A 20,977-nucleotide genomic window follows, 5' to 3' on the forward strand; every position below is an offset into this window, starting at 1 on the left:
CTGGAACTATAGCTAGTCTCTCTCTCTGCTGCTGGAACTATAGCTAGTCTCTGCTGCTGGAACTATAGCTAGTCTCTCTCTGCTGCTGTAACTATAGCTAGTGCCTCTCTCTGCTGCTGGAACTATAGCTAGTTTCTCTCTGATGCTGTAACTATAGCTAGTCTCTCTGCTGCTGTAACTATAGCTAGTCTCTCTCTCTGCTGCTGGAACTATAGCTAGTCTCTCTCTCTGCTGCTGGAACTATAGCTAGTCTCTCTCTGCTGCTGTAACTATAGCTAGTCCCTCTCTCTGCTGCTGTAACTATAGCTAGTCTCTCTCTCTGCTGCTGGAACTATAGCTAGTCTCTCTCTCTGCTGCTGGAACTATAGCCAGTCTCTCTGCTGCTGGAACTATAGCTAGTCTCTCTCTGCTGCTGGAACTATAGCTAGTCTCTCTCTCTGCTGCTGGAACTATAGCTAGTCTCTCTCTGCTGCTGGAACTATAGCTAGTCTCTCTCTGCTGCTGTAACTATAGCTAGTCTCTCTCTCTGCTGCTGGAACTATAGCTAGTCTCTCTCTGCTGCTGTAACTATAGCTAGTCTCTCTCTCTGCTGCTGGAACTATAGCTAGTCTCTCTCTCTGCTGCTGTAACTATAGCTAGTCTCTCTGCTGCTGTAACTATAGCTAGTCTCTCTGCTGCTGGAACTATAGCTAGTCTCTCTCTCTGCTGCTGGAACTATAGCTAGTCTCTCTCTCTGCTGCTGGAACTATAGCTAGTCTCTCTCTCTGCTGCTGGAACTATAGCTAGTCTCTCTCTGCTGCTGTAACTATAGCTAGTCTCTCTCTGCTGCTGTAACTATAGCTAGTCTCTCTCTCTGCTGCTGGAACTATAGCTAGTCTCTCTCTCTGCTGCTGTAACTATAGCTAGTCTCTCTCTGCTGTAACTATAGCTAGTCTCTCTCTCTGCTGCTGTAACTATAGCTAGTCTCTCTCTGCTGCTGTAACTATAGCTAGTCTCTCTCTGCTGCTGGAACTATAGCCAGTCTCTCTCTCTGCTGCTGGAACTATAGCTAGTCTCTCTCTCTCTCTCTGCTGCTGGAACTATAGCTAGTCTCTCTCTGCTGCTGGAACTATAGCTAGTCTCTCTCTGCTGCTGGAACTATAGCTAGTGCCTCTCTCTGCTGCTGGAACTATAGCTAGTCTCTCTCTGCTGCTGGAACTATAGCTAGTCTCTCTCTCTCTCTCTGCTGCTGGAACTATAGCTAGTCTCTCTCTCTCTCTGCTGCTGGAACTATAGCTAGTCTCTCTCTGCTGCTGGAACTATAGCTAGTCTCTCTCTGCTGCTGGAACTATAGCTAGTGTCTCTCTCTGCTGTTGTAACTATAGCTAGTCTCTCTCTCTGCTGCTGGAACTATAGCTAGTCTCTCTCTCTGCTGCTGGAACTATAGCTAGTCTCGCTCTGCTGCTGGAACTATAGCTAGTCTCTCTCTGCTGCTGTGGTTTGTCATACTGAAACAGGAAAGGGCCTTCTCCAAAAGTTGGAAGCACAGTATCGTCTAGAATGTCATTGTATGCTGTAGCGTTAAGATTTCCCTTCACTTGCAACTAAGGGGCTAGCCCGAACCTTGAAAAACAGCCCCAGACCATTATTCCTCCTCCACCAAACTTTAGTTGGCACTGCATTCGGGCAGGTAGCGTCCTCTTGGCATCCGCCAAACACAGATACGTCCGTCGGACTGCCAGATGGTGAAGCGTTATTCATCACTCCTGAGAACGTTTTTCCAGAGCCCAATGGCGGCGAGCTTTACACCACTCCAGCCGACCCTTGGCATTGCACATGGTGATCTTAGGCTTGTGTGCGGCTGCTCGGCCAAGGAAATCAATTTCATGAAGCTCCCGACGAACAGTTCTTGTGCTGACGTTGCTTCCAGAGGCAGTTTGGAACTCGGTAGTGAGTGTTGCAGCCGTGGACAGAACATCTTTGCGCGCTTCAGCACTCGGCGATCCCGTTCTGTGAGCTTGTGTGACCTACCACTTTACTGCTGAACCATTGTAGCTCCTAGACCAGGGGTGTCAAATGTCCGGCCCGGATCAGGCCCGCAAAAACGGGTTTAATCCGGCCCGCGAGATGATTTTGTAAAGTATAAAAATGTGCTGCAGTTTTTCAATAAAAGAAACTGCTGTTCCAATTGCGTCCACTGGATGGCGCAATAGCAATTGTGTTAAGCAAGCAAACTGTTTATGCCGGGGCAGAGCAAGTAGGTCAAGCAAGTGCAGCCAGTCCGTATGAGCTACTTTGTTTTGCCCGCGATATTTGTTACGGCTTCTACTTTTAACATGATGTGCTTTGCTTTGGCACCCTCATTGCCCCAATATGTCTCTGTCAAAAAAGAGAAAAGTGGACGCAGAGTGTTCCAAGAAAAATTGTCATCCTTCTATTTATTCATGGAATTGAATGGGAAAGCTGTATGTTTGGTGTGTTAACAGCATGTTGCAGTGCTGAAAGAATATAACCTTTGTCGCCACTATGTGAGTCTTCATGCCGACAAATATGACAACTTTCAAGGACAGCGGAGATGAGAGAAGGTGAATGAACTGTTGGCGGGTCTGAAGAAACAGCAGTCTGTGTTTACTCACAGCCGAGACATCAGTGACGCTGCAGTGAAAGCTAGCTACCTCATTGCTAATGAAATCGCAGAGGCTTCAAAACCATTTAGTGAGGGTGAATTTGTAAAAGCATGCATGATGAAGGCAGCGGAGATTGTGTGCCCTGAAAAGCGCCAGGCTTTTGTAAATATCAGCCTGACAAGAAACACAGTTGCAGACAGGTTTTCCGGTCTTTCAGTGGATTTGGACAGCCAGTTGAAGCAAAAAGTAAAGTCATTTATTGCGTTTTCGGTTGCAATTGATGAAAGCACGGACATTACAGATGTTGCACAACTGGCCATTTTCATCAGCGGAGTTGATGACACATTGACCGTCACCGAGGAGTTTGGAGTTGGTGCCGATGACAGATACAACGACAGCAGCTGATATTTTCACAGCACTCGTCGGCGCGCTGGACAGGGTCGGAGTGGACTGGTCCCACGCTGTCAGCCTGGCTACAGATGGTGGGCCCTCAATGATCGGGAAAAAAGCAGGCGTTGTGACAAAGTTTATAGAGAGTGCAATCTGCAAATGGAGGATGTGATTTTTGGACTTTTCACTGTATTTTGCACCAGGAGGCTTTGTGTTGCAAGTCATTAAAGATGGATAACGTCATGAAGGTGGTCATCCAAACTGTTAATTTCATCCGATCCAGAAGCCTGAATCACCGTCAGTTTGACAGCCTTCTCAGAGAGAAAGACCACATCTATGGCCTGCCATACCACACTGAGGTAAGATGGTTAAGCCGAGGTGCTGTGCTGAGGCGTTTCTTTGATTTACGAGAAGAAATTGAACAGTTCATGGAAGAAAAGGGCAAACCAGTGTTAGAATTTCATTCCGCAGAATGGATGCAGGACCTTGCATTTATGGTGGATGTTACAGAGCACCTGAATAACTTGAACAAACAGCTGCAAGGTCGCAACAAATTTGTCACGCAGTATTATGACAGCATACGTTCTTTCAAGTTGAAGCTGTCATTGTGGGAGACGCAACTCGCCGGTGGTGATGCAGCTCACTTCCCCTGTCTGAAAAACGTGTGCGCGACCCAACATGTGGCAGACATGAAGCGGTTCAAAGATAAAATAACAGGACTGTTACGGGAGTTTGAGCAACGCTTTCAGATTTTTGGTGAACTGGAGAAAGACTACAACGTTTTTTGCTCGCCATTCACCGTGAATCCCTCTGATCTGCCCGTCAGCATCCAACTTGAAATAATAGACTTGCGGTGTGACTCGGATTTGAAGGGCAAATTTGCAGCAGCTGGCTTGGACACATTTTATCAGAATCTCTTGCCAGGTTACCCCAACTTGACAGCCCTCGCTGCAAAACTGTTGTGCATGTTTGGAACCACATATCTTTGTGAGCAAGTTTTCTCTGTAATGAGCATAAATAAAACAAAGCTGCACTCAAGGCTCACGCACAAGCACTTGAATCACATCCTGAAGTTGGCTGCCACTCAGGATGTGACGCCTGATATTGGCGCTGGTGAAAGCTAAAAGATGCCAGGTATCAGGAGTCCAACTATGCAACCCCACTTAAAGTGCTGCATGAGACACTGTGATATGCTTCTGTGAATCACTGAGGCATTGTGTGTTTGTTCTTTGTCCTCAGAATTTTCAAATAACTTGGTGTTTTATGATTAATAGTGATGTGCTTTTGGACACACTGTCCTCAGGCTCCAGCTTTGTTTTTATGTTGATGTGCTATTGTTTTTAATTGATTTTATTTGTATATTTAACCTATTCTTGACTCTGTGGTTCTTGCACTTGTTTGGGGAACAGGATTTCATTATTTTTTATCTAAATTTCTGCCTGAGAAATGACCCCCTGATATAGTTCTGTGATCTGTGAAACAGTTCTGTGAATCACTGAGGCATTGTGTGTTTGTGTTCTTTTTCTTTAGAATTTTCAAAGAAACTTGAGGGGTTTTATGATTAATAGTGATGTTGTGCTTGTACTATTTTGGACACACTGTCCTCAGGCTCCAGCTTTGTTTTATGTTGATCGTACTAAAACAAAGAAAACAATCTGAAGTTGTTGTTTTTAAGTTATATATATATATATATATATATATATCATTATTTTACCGGTCCGGCCCACTTGGGAATAGATTTTCCTCCATGTGGCCCCTGAGCTAAAATGAGTTTGACACCCCTGTCCTAGACGTTTCCACTTCACAATAACAGCACTTACAGTTGACCGGGGCAGCTCTATCAGGACAGAAATTTGACGAACTGACTTGTTGGAAAGGTGGCATCCTATGATGGTGCAACGTTAACTCACTGAGCTCTTCGGTAAGGCCATTCTACTGCCAATGTTTGTCTATGGAGATTGCATGGCTGCGTTATCAATTTTATACACCTGTCAGGAACGGGTGGGGCTAAAATAGCTGACTGTCCACATACTTTTTTTAAGTATAGTGTATGTTGACTGTGGTGGTTGGCTAGTTAGCTGGCTAGGCTATCTAGCAGGCTAAAATAACCAACTTTAGCTGGCTGGCAAAGATAACAGCATATATGATTAACATTATTTGATAATTGGTTAGATGGCGTTATTGATTTCCAAAACTTTGCAAGATATTTGGTTTAAATTGAAGTTATTTCTGTCTGAGTTTACATTCTAGGGAATAGGCTGGCTTGTCAGGTCCTCCATTTTAAGTCACACCCCGCAAATGTTTTTTCCGGCATGATTATGGCATTTTTCAGAATTCTGAATACATTTTTATGTAGTAACTTCAAAAATAGGCAAGTGAGGTAACTTTGCATTGGGACTTTTGATGCGTATTTTAATGCAAATCCATATGTTACATGTGGTTTATGTTTATGCTAAATACCCTTTTAATCCGCATTTCTAATCTACAATGTATGTTTGGTTACGGTCATATAATTTTTTGTCGTTTACCGTTTTCATTGTTGGATTGGACACGTTGTTTGCAGAGCTCTCAACCTATGCTACACTTGTGAGAAACATGGTTTTGGTTTTATTTCACGAGTTTTGTTAATTTATTCATTGTCTTTTGTTTTGAGTAAGGACGCGCACCTGATTACACATAGAAGTAGGCCTAGGCTACCTGGCCTGCCTGTAAATGTATTAATGTGCCCAGTTGGGGATGTCTGATAGTATTTCTGATTGGCTTAACGCACCACCACCAATGAGCTGTGGAGCTTATTAAAGTATTTTTTTTCTTCACCTCAAACAGCAAGTGAAGTCTGTTTTTACATCAGTTGAGAATGACAATAGTTCCCCAATGTATTTGAAAAATATTTCAAATTCTCTCCCTTTCGATAACCACCGGTCCTTGGCGTGAAAGGTAAAAATATAATTCTCTGATCCAGCGGAAAAACATCATAAAATACCTGGTTACTTATCCGTTGTGCAAATACAGCTGTCTGTCCGGAGCTCACAGGACACTGAAGGTCCAGAATAGTTAATAGTTTGCTTGCAGGAGCTTCAGGCCGGACCCAGTAGGTATTTGATACAATGTTTCAAGTTATTTGCAGACCGGTGGAGTAGAGACGAATGCTATTGAAAGAACATATTATTTAAAAAAATTCTGTTGTCTCAATTATTTCATCAAACAGTGCGCTTGAAGCATCAGACAAGCTCAGTGCATATAGTTGATTTTATAAAAACACATGGTGTGTCTATATGGAAAAATACAATGTAAAAAAATGTGGGCGAAAAACCAGACTACTCTCGTTTGACCAAGAGTCGTTTTTAGTCGGGGACAGCCCTAGGTTGCTGGCACTTATCACATGTTGTCTGAGTTCTACAGCCAGTGTCTCTGACAAACACACTCCATCACTCACTCTGTGTGTTACTGGTATAGTTCAGCGGGTCATGGGCGAGATGTTGTGCTCTGAGGTGTCTGCTCAGTAGACAGTAGTGCCAGCAGTGTTGTCAGAGTCTGGGGAATCTCAGCCTGCCATCGGCTATTCTATCTACGTCCCAAATAACACCCTATTCCCTTTTATAGTGAGCTACTTTTGACCAGAAACCTGGGCTCTGGTCAAAAGTAGTGCACTATACAGGGAATAGGGTGCCATTTGAGACGCACCCTGTCATTGGACAGGAATTAAGCTGGTGGCAGGGCTGGCCTGTCAGGACTATGCCACGCTGTTCTGCCGAGCGTGGGCAGACTGATAATGCTGCCATTGACTGGGCCGTCCCCGCCACTCTCTTCCCTCTCTCTTCACCATCCATGCCGTGCATATAAAAGGCATTTTGTACCCAGCTGTGGCTTACCAGCTGTTTTTAAATGGGGGAAAATAAAGGCATATATAATCGTTTGGGTTGGGAGGGAGGGAGGGAGGGAAGGAAGGGGAGGGGGGCTGCTATGCCATGCATGTTAAAGGCTTGCATTTCAAATATGTTTTTGCACACGTGTTAACTACTTTTTTTCCGGTTGTGGGTTTTAGCTTTAGAAGAGTTTGGTGGGGGGTTCCATCTTGTTTGTTCTTCAGTCATTCACAACATCTCAGCTCTCATCTCACAACAATCTCAGCCTGCCTGGCTCTACTGCCTGCCTGGCTCTGCCTGGCTCTACTGCCTGCCTGGCTCTACTGCCTGGCTCTACTGCCTGCCTGCCTGGCTCTACTGCCTGCCTGCCTGGCTCTACTGCCTGCCTGCCTGGCTCTACTGCCTGGCTCTACTGCCTGGCTCTACTGCCTGGCTCTACTGCCTGGCTCTACTGCCTGCCTGCCTGGCTCTACTGCCTGCCTGCCTGCCTGGCTCTACTGCCTGCCTGCCTGCCTGGCTCTACTGCCTGCCTGGTTCTACTGCCTGCCTGGCTCTACTGCCTGCCTGCCTGCCTGGCTCTACTGCCTGCCTGCCTGCCTGGCTCTACTGCCTGCCTGCCTGGCTCTACTGCCTGCCTGCCTGGCTCTACTGCCTGCCTGCCTGGCTCTACTGCCTGGCTCTACTGCCTGGCTCTACTGCCTGGCTCTACTGCCTGGCTCTACTGCCTGGCTCTACTGCCTGCCTGCCTGCCTGGTTCTACTGCCTGCCTGCCTGCCTGGCTCTACTGCCTGCCTGCCTGGCTCTACTGCCTGGCTCTGCTGCCTGCCTGGCTCTACTGCCTGCCTGGCTCTACTGCCTGGCTCTACTGCCTGCCTGCCTGGCTCTACTGCCTGCCTGGCTCTACTGCCTGCCTGGCTCTACTGCCTGCCTGCCTGGCTCTACTGCCTGCCTGCCTGGCTCTACTGCCTGCCTGGCTCTACTGCCTTCCTGCCCTCCTGGCTCTGCTGCCTGCCTGGCTCTGCTGCCTGCCTGGCTCTACTGCCTGCCTGGCTCTACTGCCTGCCTGGCTCTACTGCCTGCCTGGCTCTACTGCCTGCCTGGCTGCCTGGCTCTACTGCCTGCCTGCCTGGCTCTACTGCCTGCCTGGCTCTGCTGCCTGCCTGGCTCTACTGCCTGCCTGGCTCTACTGCCTGCCTGGCTCTACTGCCTGCCTGGCTCTACTGCCTGCCTGGCTCTACTGCCTGCCTGGCTCTGCTGCCTGCCTGGCTCTGCTGCCTTCCTGGCTCTACTGCCTGCCTGGCTCTACTCTACTGCTCTACTCTTCATTCATACCTTCTGACTGATGCTTCACAACATCACAGCTGGAATGATCTTCATCTCTCATTCCCTTCATCTCTCCCTTCGTCTCTCCCGTGTCTGTCCCAAATGGCACCACATTCAGTACATAGTGCACTACCTTTACCTGGGCTCTGGTCACTAGATTGGTTATGTGCTGCCATTGGGGATGAACAGATTCCTGGAACAGCATCCAGGGCTGCGGAGTCACATTTTCAAAACCCTTTGAGAGCAAAAAACATTTTTAGGCAGCAAGTAGTGTACCGTGTACAGTCGTGGTCAAAAGTTTTGAGAATGACACAAATATAAATTTTCACAAAGTCTGCTGCCTCAGTTTTGATGATGGCAATTTGCATATACTCCAGAATGTTATGAAGAGTGATCAGATGAATTGCAATGAATTGCAAAGTCCCTCTTTGCCATGAAAAAGAACTGAATCGCCCAAAAACATATCCACTGCATTTCAGTCCTGCCACAAAAGGACCAGCTGACATCATGTCAGTGATTCTCTCGTTAACACAGGTGAGTGTTGACGAGGACAAGGCTGGAGATCACTCTGTCATGCTGATTTAGAATAACAGACTGGAAGCTTTAAAAGGAGGGTGGTGCTTGAAATCATTGTTCTTCCTCTGTTAACCATGGTTACCTGCAAGCAAACACGTGCCGTCATCATTGCTTTGCACAAAAAGGGCTTCACAGGCAAGGATATTGCTGCTAGTAAGATTGCACCTAAATCAATCATTTATCGGATCATCAAGAACTTCAAGGAGAGAGGTTCAATTGTTGTGAAGAAGGCTTCAGGGCGCCCAAGAAAGTCCAGCAAGCGTCAGGACCGTCTCCTAAAGTTGATTCAGCTGCGTGATCGGGGCACCACCAGTGCAGGGCTTGCTCAGGAATGGCAGCAGGCAGGTGTGAGTGCATCTGCATGCACAGTGAGGCGAAGACTTTTGGAGGATGGCCTGGTGTCAAGAAGGGCAGCAAGGAAGCCACTTCTCTCCAGGAAAAACATCAGGGACAGACTGATATTCTGCAAAAAGTACAGGGATTGGACTGCTGAGGACTGGGGTAAAGTCATTCTCTCTGATGAATCCCCTTTCCGATTGTTTGGGGCATCCGGAAAACACCTTGTCCGGAGAAGACAAGGTGAGCGCTACCGTCAGCCCTATGTCATGCCAACAGCAAAGCATCCTGAGACCATTCATGTGTGGGGTTGCTTCTCAGCCAAGGGAGTGGGCTCACTCACAATTTTGCCTAAGAACACAACCATGAATAAAGAATGGTACCAACACATCCTCCGAGAGCAACTTCTCCCAACCATCCAAGAACAGTTTGGTGACGAACAATGCGTTTTCCAGCATGATGGAGCACCTTGCCATAAGGCAAAAGTGATAACTAAGTGGCTCAGGGAACAAAACCTCGACATTTTGGGTCCATGGCAAGGAAACTCCCCAGACCTTAATCCCATTTGAGAACTTGTGGTCGATCCTCAAGAGGCGGGTGGACAAACAAAACCCCACAAATTCGGACAAACTCCAAGCATTGATTATGCAAGAATGGGCTGCCATCAGTCAAGATGTGGCCCAGAAGTTAATTGACAGCATGCCAGGGCGGATTGCAGTGGTCTTGGTAAAAGAAGGGTCAACACTGCAAATATTGACTCTTTGCATAAACGTAATGTAATTGTCAATAAAAGCCTTTGACACTTATGGAATGCTTGTAATTATACTTCAGTATACCATATTAACATCTGACAAAAATATCTAAACACTGAAGCAGCAAACTTTGTGAAGACCAATACTTGTGTCATTCTCAAAACTTTTGACCACGACTAGACGAGGGCAACGAGAAGGGAAACATTGGGTTTTTAGCTGCCGTTATTGCAGTTAGGTGGTGAAATTTTTTACAGAATCCTATATAAATAATTTCCTCGCCACTAACATTTTGGTGTCTTTGCTCTCGCAGACAGATTATGAATTTATAAGATTTAGTGTTATGGGCTGGTCCTGAGGGGAATTGAGGAGACACAGTCTGGGGCCGGTTCCTACAAAGTAGGAAGTGGTCCTCTGTAGCTCAGCTGGTAGAGCACGGCGCTTGTAACGCCAGGGTAGTGGGTTCGATCCCCGGGACCACCCATACACAAAAAAAAAAATTATGCACGCATGACTGTAAGTCGCTTTGGATAAAAGCGTCTGCTAAATGGCATGTTAAATTGTATTATATTATAAGTAGGGTCTGTATGTGTGTGGAACTGAGACAGGCTGTATTTTTGTCTTTAGCCAGGATAGTCCACTCATTTAACAATTACCACTGTTTTCCAGGGAGCCCTGACATCCATACAATCTATAAAAAACGTTGAAGCACCGCCACAACGCGTAATATTTTACCACGAACACTGCAGCCGACACACATTCCTTCCTCCACTAATCTCTCTTGTCCGTGTGAGTCTACAATATGTCGAGTTTCCCTGGAAAGCTGTGAAGCACCGGGGAAGCGAGCTGTAGCCGGTATGTTTGAGTCTGTTAGTAAACATACACATTCTTTAATATTGTGTGATTGGGTTCATGAGTCTTTTATTAAATGTGTGTTTACTGATTTTCATTAAATCCTGTATGGCTACAAGTACTGTATTTGTTCATATGGGCAGAATATTTAGTATATAGCCTACATAAATTGATTCAGTTATGACGTGAAATAAATATTTATGGGCAGAATATTGTACATAAATGTAGTTTTGTTTGAAAAAAATTATGTTCAAATGTAGGAACTGGGTTCTACAGTTTGACCTCTGGCTCCACACCCACCCCGCCCGTAATATTTTCATTAAAACATATCAAAATTCGGTATGCTATTGCCTATAGATAATATTCTGCCCATAGGAACACATTTATTTTAGGCCATATAAAGAACAGCTATGCGTGATTTAATGAAAAGCTGCAAACAGACATTGTTTTAAAGACTCCTAAACTGAAACAGGCAATAGGCTATACAGCTGGCTTGCCTAAGGGGAAACTCGACGTATCTTGATGAAGTTGAGTGCGCGAGGGGATCTGTGCACTGCGTAGTAGTACCTTGCAGAAAAAGTGTTGCTCGACAAAGACGTAAGCAAAAACATACACGATATAAAATCAAATATGAACTGATATTATGACCGAGGTCTGTATTATATAACAAGACAAAGCACCACTGGAAGAGTTGGTACATTCCCTCTGGCATAAGTTATGGCCCAGCAGCACAAACAAGTCTGACACACACACTACTTTATTATTATACCAGGTGACGTAACACACTGCTTTATTATTATACCAGATGACGTAACACACTACTTTATTATTATACCAGGTGACGTAACACACTGCTTTATTATTATACCAGGTGACCTAACACACTGCTTTATTATTATACCAGATGACGTAACACACTACTTTATTATTATACCAGATGACGTAACACACTGCTTTATTATTATACCAGATGACGTAACACACACTGCTTTATTATTATACCAGGTGACGTAACACACCGCTTTATTATTATACCAGGTGACGTAACACACTGCTTTATTATTATACCAGGTGACGTAACACACTGCTTTATTATTATACCAGGTGAAGTAACACACTGCTTTATTATTATACCAGATGACGTAACACACACTGCTTTATTATTATACCAGGTGACGTAACACACCGCTTTATCATTATACCAGGTGACGTAACACACTGCTTTATTATTATACCAGATGACGTAACACACACTGCTTTATTATTATACCAGGTGACGTAACACACCGCTTTATCATTATACCAGGTGACGTAACACACTGCTTTATTATTATACCAGGTGACGTAACGCACTGCTTTATTATTATACCAGGTGACGTAACGCACTGCTTTATTATTATACCAGGTGACGTAACGCACTGCTTTATTATTATACCAGATGACGTAACACACTACTTTATTATTATACCAGATGACGTAACACACTGCTTTATTATTATACCAGGTGACGTAACACACTACTTTATTATTATACCAGGTGACGTAACGCACTGCTTTATTATTATACCAGGTGACGTAACGCACTGCTTTATTATTATACCAGATGACGTAACACACTACTTTATTATTATACCAGATGACGTAACACACTGCTTTATTATTATACCAGGTGACGTAACACACCACTTTATTATTATACCAGATGACGTAACACACCACTTTATTATTATACCAGATGACGTAACACACCACTTTATTATTATACCAGATGACGTAACACACTACTTTATTATTATACCAGATGACGTAACACACTACTTTATTATTATACCAGATGACGTAACACACTACTTTATTATTATACCAGATGACGTAACACAGTACTTTATTATTATACCAGATGACGTAACACACTGCTTTATTATTATACCAGATGACGTAACACACTGCTTTATTATTATACCAGATGACTTAACACACTGCTTTATTATTATTATTATACCAGATGACGTAACACACTGCTTTATCATTATACCAGATGACGACACACTGCTTTATTATTATACCAGATGACGTAACACACTACTTTTATTATTATACCAGATGACGTAACACACTACTTTTATTATTATACCAGATGACTTAACACACTGCTTTATTATTATTATTATACCAGATGACGTAACACACTGCTTTATTATTATTATACCAGATGACGTAACACACTATTATTAAAGTAGAGCATGGCGCTTGTAACGCCAGGGTTGTGGGTTCGATCCCCGGGACCACCCATACGTAAAAAGTTATGCACACATGACTGTAAGTCGCTTTGGATAAAAGCGTCTGCTAAATGGCATATTAAATGGCATATTATACCAGATGACGTTAACACACGTAGACTATTACACTAGAATGATTTCACAAACTGGTCTTCTCCCCCTTTTGGTTTACTTTGATTTTAAGATGTAATTGTGTGTCTCTCCACTGACAAGCAGTGTTTGATGGTGTGGAAAGCAGTGTTTTCTGGCATGAAGGGCATAGTAGGCCAGGCTAATTCAGCTGTAACACACAGGACATGCCTGGCACATTTAGCAAACGGAGTGTCTGCTTGTGTAGTCTATATAGTAGTGTGAGGCTAGGAACCTCATTTGTGTTCCCAGTTGACTGTGTTTTCTAGTGGTGGGACAAAACATTGTGCTGGATGAATCAGACAGCCAGCCTTTGTCATGGATTTGACCTCCTTTTAACTGTTGCGTGTTGGGTCGCTGGCAGAATCTGTGTTACGTTGCTCGCAGTGTGTCTGAGGTCACTGCCTGTATGGTTAGGTCTTGGTCTGTTTGGACTTACCCTGCATCAGACTGCTCTTCCACCCCCCCCCCCCCTTCTCTCTCCCCCCCTCTCTCCCCCCCCCCCCTCTTCTCCCCCCCTTCTCTCCTCCTCCCCCCCTCTCCCCCCCTCTCTTCTCTCCTCTCCCTCTCTTCTCCCCCCCTCTCCTCTCCCTCTCTTCTCTCCCCCCCTCTCTTCTCCTCCCCCCCTTCTCTTCTCCTCCCCCCCTTCTCTCCTCCTCCCCCCTCTCTTCCCCCCCTCTCTTCCCCCCTCGCTTCTCTCCTCTCCCTCTCTTCTCCCCCCCCTCTCTCCTCTTCTCCCCCCCCTCTCTCCTCTTCTCTCCCCCCCTCTCTCCTCCTCCCCCCTCTCTTCTCCCCCCCTTCTCTCCTCCTCCCCCCTCTCTTCTCCCCCCCTTCTCTCCTCCTCCCCCCTCTCTTCTCCCCCCCTTCTCTCCTCCTCCCCCCTCTCTTCCCCCCCTCTCTTCCCCCCCTCTCTTCTCTCCTCTCCCTCTCTTCTCCCCCCCTCTCTCCTCTCCTCCCCCCCTCTCCTCTCCCTCTCTTCCCCCCTCTCTTCCCCCCTCTCTTCCCCCCTCTCTTCTCTCCTCTCCTCTCCCTCTCATCTCCCTCTCTTCTCTCCTCTCCCTCTCCTCTCCCTCTCTTCTCTCCTCCTCCCTCTCTTCTCCCCCCCTCTCTTCTCTCCCCCCCCTCTTCTCTCCTCCCCCCCCCTCTCTTCTCTCCTCCCCCCCCTCTCTTCTCTCCTCCCCCCCCTCTCTTCTCGTCTCCCCCCCTCATGCCCTTCTCATCTGAAATGACTTTCTAATGCAATTAACTCTTAGCCTGGATCCCAACCAGCCTCTACTGTGCTCTGCTCTGAGGCCTTGGCTGGTATCAGGCCCTGCAGTACAGCAGTGGGCTGCAGTGGATACGCCCCAAATGACACCCTACACCCTATATTGTGTACTACTTTAGACCAGGGCCTATAGTAATGCATTATATAGGGAATAGGATGCCATTTGGGACTCACTCAGTAGCCTGGGCTAGGGGAGTGGAATATGATGATTAAAAGGAAGTTACATTTTCTCTCTTAATGTACTTCTGGGCTGGCAGGGGGAGAGAGTGAGATTTTTTTTTTTTCTGGGGCTGACATTAGCTGCAGCATACTTACATTTGTGTGCCACTGCCTGCGGAGGAGCAGAGGTTCATGGGTAATTATTTCAGTTTTGAGAGGGTGGACAGAGGGAGAAGGCCAAATACCAGCAAAAGCTGTAAAAACCAACAAAGACTAGCTAAGCCAATTGGTAAATAGTTTAGATTAAATGGTTTAGTTAAGATTAGGCTGTCCCAGACGCCTGCTCTAGATATTTCTTCATTGGTAGGGCGCAAAGCCTTCGCCAAATTCCATTCTAGGGTGTCCGTATCAAAATGATGCACTGAAACAAATCTAGCATAGTTTTCAGTCTTCGTACCATGTTCCGCCTGTGCAAAGGTAGATATGGTTGAAAGGCTACCCGCCAGCCACGCATCAGTTTATCCATGGATGAATAAACAGACACAGACAGATACAACCCAAGTGAGCAGTAGTTAGTGACTGGCTGCTTATAAAAGATGTGAAGTATGCAGGCAGGCACACATCTGATGCCAATGGTCTGATTTAAACAGCTCACTGATTCAACTATATATGTATGTGTGTGTATATGTATTAGGGTTGCACAATATTGGAAATAACTGACATTGCGATATTTTTTTTTCCTGCGATTTTATATATTGCGATATGAAAATAATAAAATAAAATAAAATCACCAGATGACTTGAAAAGCTCTATTTGAGAATAATTAATTATTCTAGAATGATCGGGGTGATTTTGTAGGGAACTGCATCTTCATGGAAAATAAAACTGAAAGACTTTTTACCTTAACTTATTTTGGGTAGTTTTAATTTATTATATGAATTAATACACTGTTTAATTCACCACGGTTCCATTGTATTCATGTAATACTTTTCTATCAATTCAGGCTAAAGTCAATGATTCTAAACACGTTATGATATTAATAATGCATGTTGCTTACCCTAAAATATAGGGGCTCCTTTGTGAATGAAGAGGTGTGGTGTCTATAAGGGGATCCAGGAGATTACAGGAGGCTGTATCTCAGCCCTCCAACCAGGTTAAAACAGAGCATTCTCCACGGAGGAAGTTTCATCACACTAGGGAATTCATGTGAATGACAAAATCAAATCAAAAAGTCATTTAACATTTTATTACATTACAAATTAAATTACAAACCTCCTTTTTGAAAATAGAAACAGATATATTTTAATTTAAACCATTAGACACATGAAAAAGAGCAGCTATACACATAAAGCTATACTCCTGAGTTGGTTTACAAAAACAAAATACAGTGTTTTTATAAAACAAATCATTTGTAATAATAAAAGCAAAACCTAACTAATAAATACCAATGAACTTAACATGAATGACAAATATCAACACAGAACCATTTGTATTTCACACACTTCTGTTTTTAAAATAAACTTTTCTTAGCAACAGTGTTGATCATCATGGCTAGACAAATGCCAATTTTATTTTTATTTTTTTTAAATAACTTTTCAACTGTATAAAATCTGGTTTCTTCTGAACAGAGTTTACCTAGTAAAATAAATACATTTATTTCTCACAACTGTAGAATAATATAGTAAATCTAAATTCTACCAGTAAATTAAAGAATACCAGTCCATTCACCATTACAGGCTTGAGACATGACCGTTGGCAAGTGACAATGTTGCCACTTGTACTGAAAAGCCTCTCTGAGGGGGAACTTGTAGCGGGAATGGATAGATACTTGCGGGCAAGCTTGGCGAGATGTGGAAAGCTTTACTCTGTGTTTTCCACCATGCAAGTGGATCTTCCTCTTTGTCTATAGGAAGGTGTTAGCAGGTAGTTGTTTAATTCTGCTTCCACAGCATCCTTGTGGCTCAGAGAGGAATCACCCTTTGCTGCAACTCTGTTTAAATAAACTTCCCAAGGACTTCTTGGCTTTCTTTGCCTGGGACGCATCAGCAACTTCAGGCTCCACTTCAGTGCTGCTGCTTGACGTCTCCTCCTGGCGTTCCATCGTTTCTGACGCCACTCTGGCCTTGACTTGGGGCTTGTTGTCTTCACTGATCAAGTCCATCTTGAACCGGGGGTCCAAACAAGAAGCTAGCATCTAGCGGCTCCTGAGAGGCTTCGTCTCTATATTTCTCGTTGATGTAGTCTAACATCTCAGTTTTCAAGGTCTTACATTTACATTTACGTCATTTAGCAGACGCTCTTATCCAGAGCGACTTACAAATTGGTGCATTCACCCTATAGCCAGTGGGATAACCACTTTACAATTATTATTTTATTTTATTTTTTTAGGGGGGGTAGAAGGATTAGTTTATCCTATCCCAGGTATTCCTTAAAGAGGTGGGGTTTCAAATGTCTCCGGAAGGTGGTGAGTGACTCCGCTAGTCAAGTCTGTGTCTCCCTCTTGTATTACATTTTACATTTTAGTCATTTAGCAGACGCTCTTATCCAGAGCGACATAGTTAGTGAATGAATACATGTATATATATATTTTTTTTTCATACTGGCCCACCGTGGGAAACGAACCCACATCCCTGCCGGCCAAACCCTCCCCTACCTTGGACGACTCTGGACCAATTGTGCACCGCCCCATGGGTCTCCCGGTCGCGGCCGGCTGCGACAGAGCCTGGATTCGAACCAGGATCTCTAGTGGCACAGCTAGCACTGCGATGCAGCGCCTTACTCCAGAGTGGCGCAGTGGTCTATTAGCAGCATTGAAGTGTTGAAGAGGTGAAGAACTGGCTTCACATATGAGACACATAGTCTTCTCCTGAGAGTGCATCTGTGAAGTCCAGCAGTGGGCCCAGTGACTCAACTGACAGATTCCAGGACATCCTGGTTAGAATTAGATGCCGTGTCTTCCTGTCCTCGGACAGGACCTGAGTTATAGCCTTCTGCTGCTCTGGTATCCTGCTGCCTCAGTCTTCCTGTCCTCAGACAGGACCTGAGTTATAGCCTTCTGCTGCTCTGGTATCCTGCTGCCTCAGTCTTCCTGTCCTCAGACAGGACCTGAGTTATAGCCTTCTGCTGCTCTGGTATCCTGCTGCCTCAGTCTTCCTGTCCTCAGACAGGACCTGAGTTATAGCCTTCTGCTGCTCTGGTATCCTGCTGCCTCAGTCTTCCTGTCCTCAGACAGGACCTGAGTTATAGCCTTCTGCTGCTCTGGTATCCTGCTGCCTCAGTCTTCCTGTCCTCAGACAGGACCTGAGTTATAGCCTTCTGCTGCTCTGGTATCCTGCTGCCTCAGTCTTCCTGTCCTCGGACAGGACCTGAGTTATAGCCTTCTGCTGCTCTGGTATCCTGCTAGATCACCTTCTGGCTGGACCCCCATCTCGTTTGGCATTCTGATGTGAAGGTAGCTGTGAGAGAAGTGACCCACCAGCTTCTTGCAGACACCTGCAGCACCGGTCAATGCTTCCATCCGTTTTCACTGCATTTTCTAAGGGAAAAAACTAAGACAAAATAAAGTACTTATTATTATTATTATACACATTTAATACATTTACTTTTAATAAATGACTTATAAAAATAAATTGCTCATAACTGTTTTGCAAATGATTACACAATTAGTTATTTACAGATGCAATTTAGAGTTTCAGCATGCTTTCTTTGTGTTTTAAAGACCTATAATAAAACACATTCATTCTCATATAACTTATATCTCATGAGTTTAGCACTAACTATTTTACTTAATGATATCCCAAAAATATAGGGGCATTTAATTCCATTGTTTGTTATTGTAAACAAATGCAACATTTAAACATAAAGATAGCAGAGATCTATAGATATGAAACATTAATGCTATAGGATATCAGCCCTGGCATTCAGAGCTTTGGCCATCAACCTGACAGTCTGCATCCTTCATTCTTCCCCAGCCCCATCCTCTACAATAAAAATATATGAAACTTATGAAAATTGTTATATTTCAGAACAGGTTGCTAGGTAATAATATGTAACTGTAACTTTGTGCACAACATTTGAGAGAAATAAGCCGTTTGTGCGTATGGAAAATTTCGGGGAACTTTTTATTCAGTTCAAGAAACATGGACCAGCACTTTGTGGCGTTTTGTATTTTGTGTAACACTGAGCTCCAACCCACTGAGCCAATATAATATCTTCCTCACTTCACTCTGCCCTGAGAGGCTCTCTGCAGTTGACATGTTAATGAATGGCCTCTCTCTCTCTCTCTCTCTGGTCTCCTTCACTTAAACATGTAGGTACCCTATTCCCTTTAAAGTGCACTACTTTTCACCAGGACCTATGGGCTGTTCTGGCTCGGACAATGCTTCCTTATATAGGGTGTCATTTGGAACTTTAACATGTCTTAACTGTAATATCCTGTCTTTCCCTCTGTCTCTCTCAGGTGAATCCATGAAGCAGGCATCAGGAGAGTTTGCGGAGGACCCGTGTTCCTCGGTGAAGAGGGGTAACATGGTCCGTGCCGCCAGGGCCCTCCTCTCTGCTGTCACTCACCTGCTGGTGCTGGCCGACATGTCTGACGTCTACAAGCTGCTGCTGCAACTCAAACTGGTGAGACACACACACACACACACACACACACACACACACACACACACACACACAGGGAGAAACACGCGCTGGCGGTGAGACACACACAGGGAGAAACACGCGCTGGCGGTGAGACACACACACACAGGGAGAAACACGCGCTGGCGGTGAGACACACACACACACACACACACACACACACACACACAGGGAGAAACACGCGCTGGCGGTGAGACACAGGGAGAAACACGCGCTGGCGGTGAGACACACACACACACACACAGGGAGAAACACGCGCTGGCGGTGAGACACACACACACACACAGGGAGAAACACGCGCTGGCGGTGAGACACACAGGGAGAAACACGCGCTGGCGGTGAGACACACACACACACACACACACACACACACACACAGGGAGAAACACGCGCTGGCGGTGAGAGACACACAGGGAGAAACACGCGCTGGCGGTGAGACACACACACAGGGAGAAACGCGCTGGCGGTGAGACACACAGGGAGAAACGCGCTGGCGGTGAGACACACACAGGGAGAAACACGCGCTGGCGGTGAGACACACACAGGGAGAAACACGCGCTGGCGGTGAGACACACAGGGAGAAACACACGCTGGCGGTGAGACACACAGGGAGAAACACGCGGTGGCGGTGAGACACACACACACACACACAGGGAGAAACACGCGCTGGCGGTGAGACACACACACACAGGGAGAAACACGCGCTGGCGGTGAGACACAGGGAGAAACACGCGCTGGCGGTGAGACACACAGGGAGAAACACACGCTGGTGGTGAGACACACACACACAGGGAGAAACACGCGCTGGCGGTGAGACACACAAGCAAACTCGTCATGAATTACTAAATCATTCTAAACTTGCATCTTGGCGCCATCTCTCTGGCTTTGAGTCACATTCTGAGGTAGCTAGTCATGTAGTGATGACTCAAGGGGGCTCTTGTGGATATGACTGAACTCCCATATAGCTGAAGGAAAACTATTTAACTAGCTTATGAATAACTTAGATATTCTTTATTGCATCGAAGAAAATAAAAACAAATAAATAACCTTAAAAGAAAGCAACACAAGTCTACTTATTCAGCAATTTTTGTAGGTAAATAGTTTGCTTGACTCAAACTTCCGTTCTGGTGTCTTCGCTAAAGGCCTACATTTCAAACAAGGTCTTCTGTGTTTGCCGATCTCTTCACCGGTACTTCAGCTGTTTATCGCTGTGTAAAAGGAAACCTAAATCCTGACCTTAAACAAGGAGGCCACACACACAACAGAGACGACCTTGCTGTTTATCATCTATCATAGTCTTCGTCCCAAACGGCTTCCTATTCTCTATGTAGTACACTGCTTTTGACCGGGGCCTATAAGGGGAATAGGGTGCCATTTGGGACGCGGACATATATTTATTTCCTTTTCGATCACTACCTAATGTAACCTGTTCTGATTTTATAATTACACCGACACAGCCAGACGGTGAGGTCATTGTGTCAAACAACGTCAACAATGAAGCGGAGTCACTTTTTTTTTTTTTACAGCCAGGTTCTAAAATGGCCGACATCTGTCATTCTTCAAGCTCAGACAGGACAGCAGGTTGAAAAGGAAAATGACTGTGTGTTGAGTGTCTCGGATTGCCGGGTGCATATCTAGGATCAGTGTGGCCTATTAAGATCATAGATTATATGGACCGCTAGATCATCACTCTTACTCTGAGATGCTTTAGGAATACGGGCCCAGGCCACTACAGACATGCTATGATTAACTGTGAAACTAAGCAGAAAGAGAGATTTGGTAGAAAAGCACTACGTTCTAC

General features: G+C 45.1%; 1 protein-coding gene across 5 annotated transcripts in view; it reads left to right on the forward strand.

Annotated features, from left to right (window-relative positions):
* ctnna1 (catenin (cadherin-associated protein), alpha 1) overlaps positions 1–20,977 on the forward strand; it is a 216,551-nt gene that overhangs the window by 15,666 nt on the left and 179,908 nt on the right. For all 5 annotated transcript variants that reach the window (XR_014610225.1, XM_084147311.1, XM_084147309.1 and 2 more), the window contains exon 4: positions 18,992–19,158. Coding sequence is in view for 4 of the 5 variants with exons in the window: in XM_084147311.1 (XP_084003437.1) it covers positions 18,992–19,158 (167 nt within the window). In the remaining variant the exon portion in view is untranslated. The remainder of the gene's footprint in view (positions 1–18,991; positions 19,159–20,977) is intronic.

The sequence above is a fragment of the Coregonus lavaretus genome (genome assembly GCF_964263955.1).
Source record: "Coregonus lavaretus genome assembly, chromosome: 29".
Classification (NCBI taxonomy): domain Eukaryota; kingdom Metazoa; phylum Chordata; class Actinopteri; order Salmoniformes; family Salmonidae; genus Coregonus; species Coregonus lavaretus.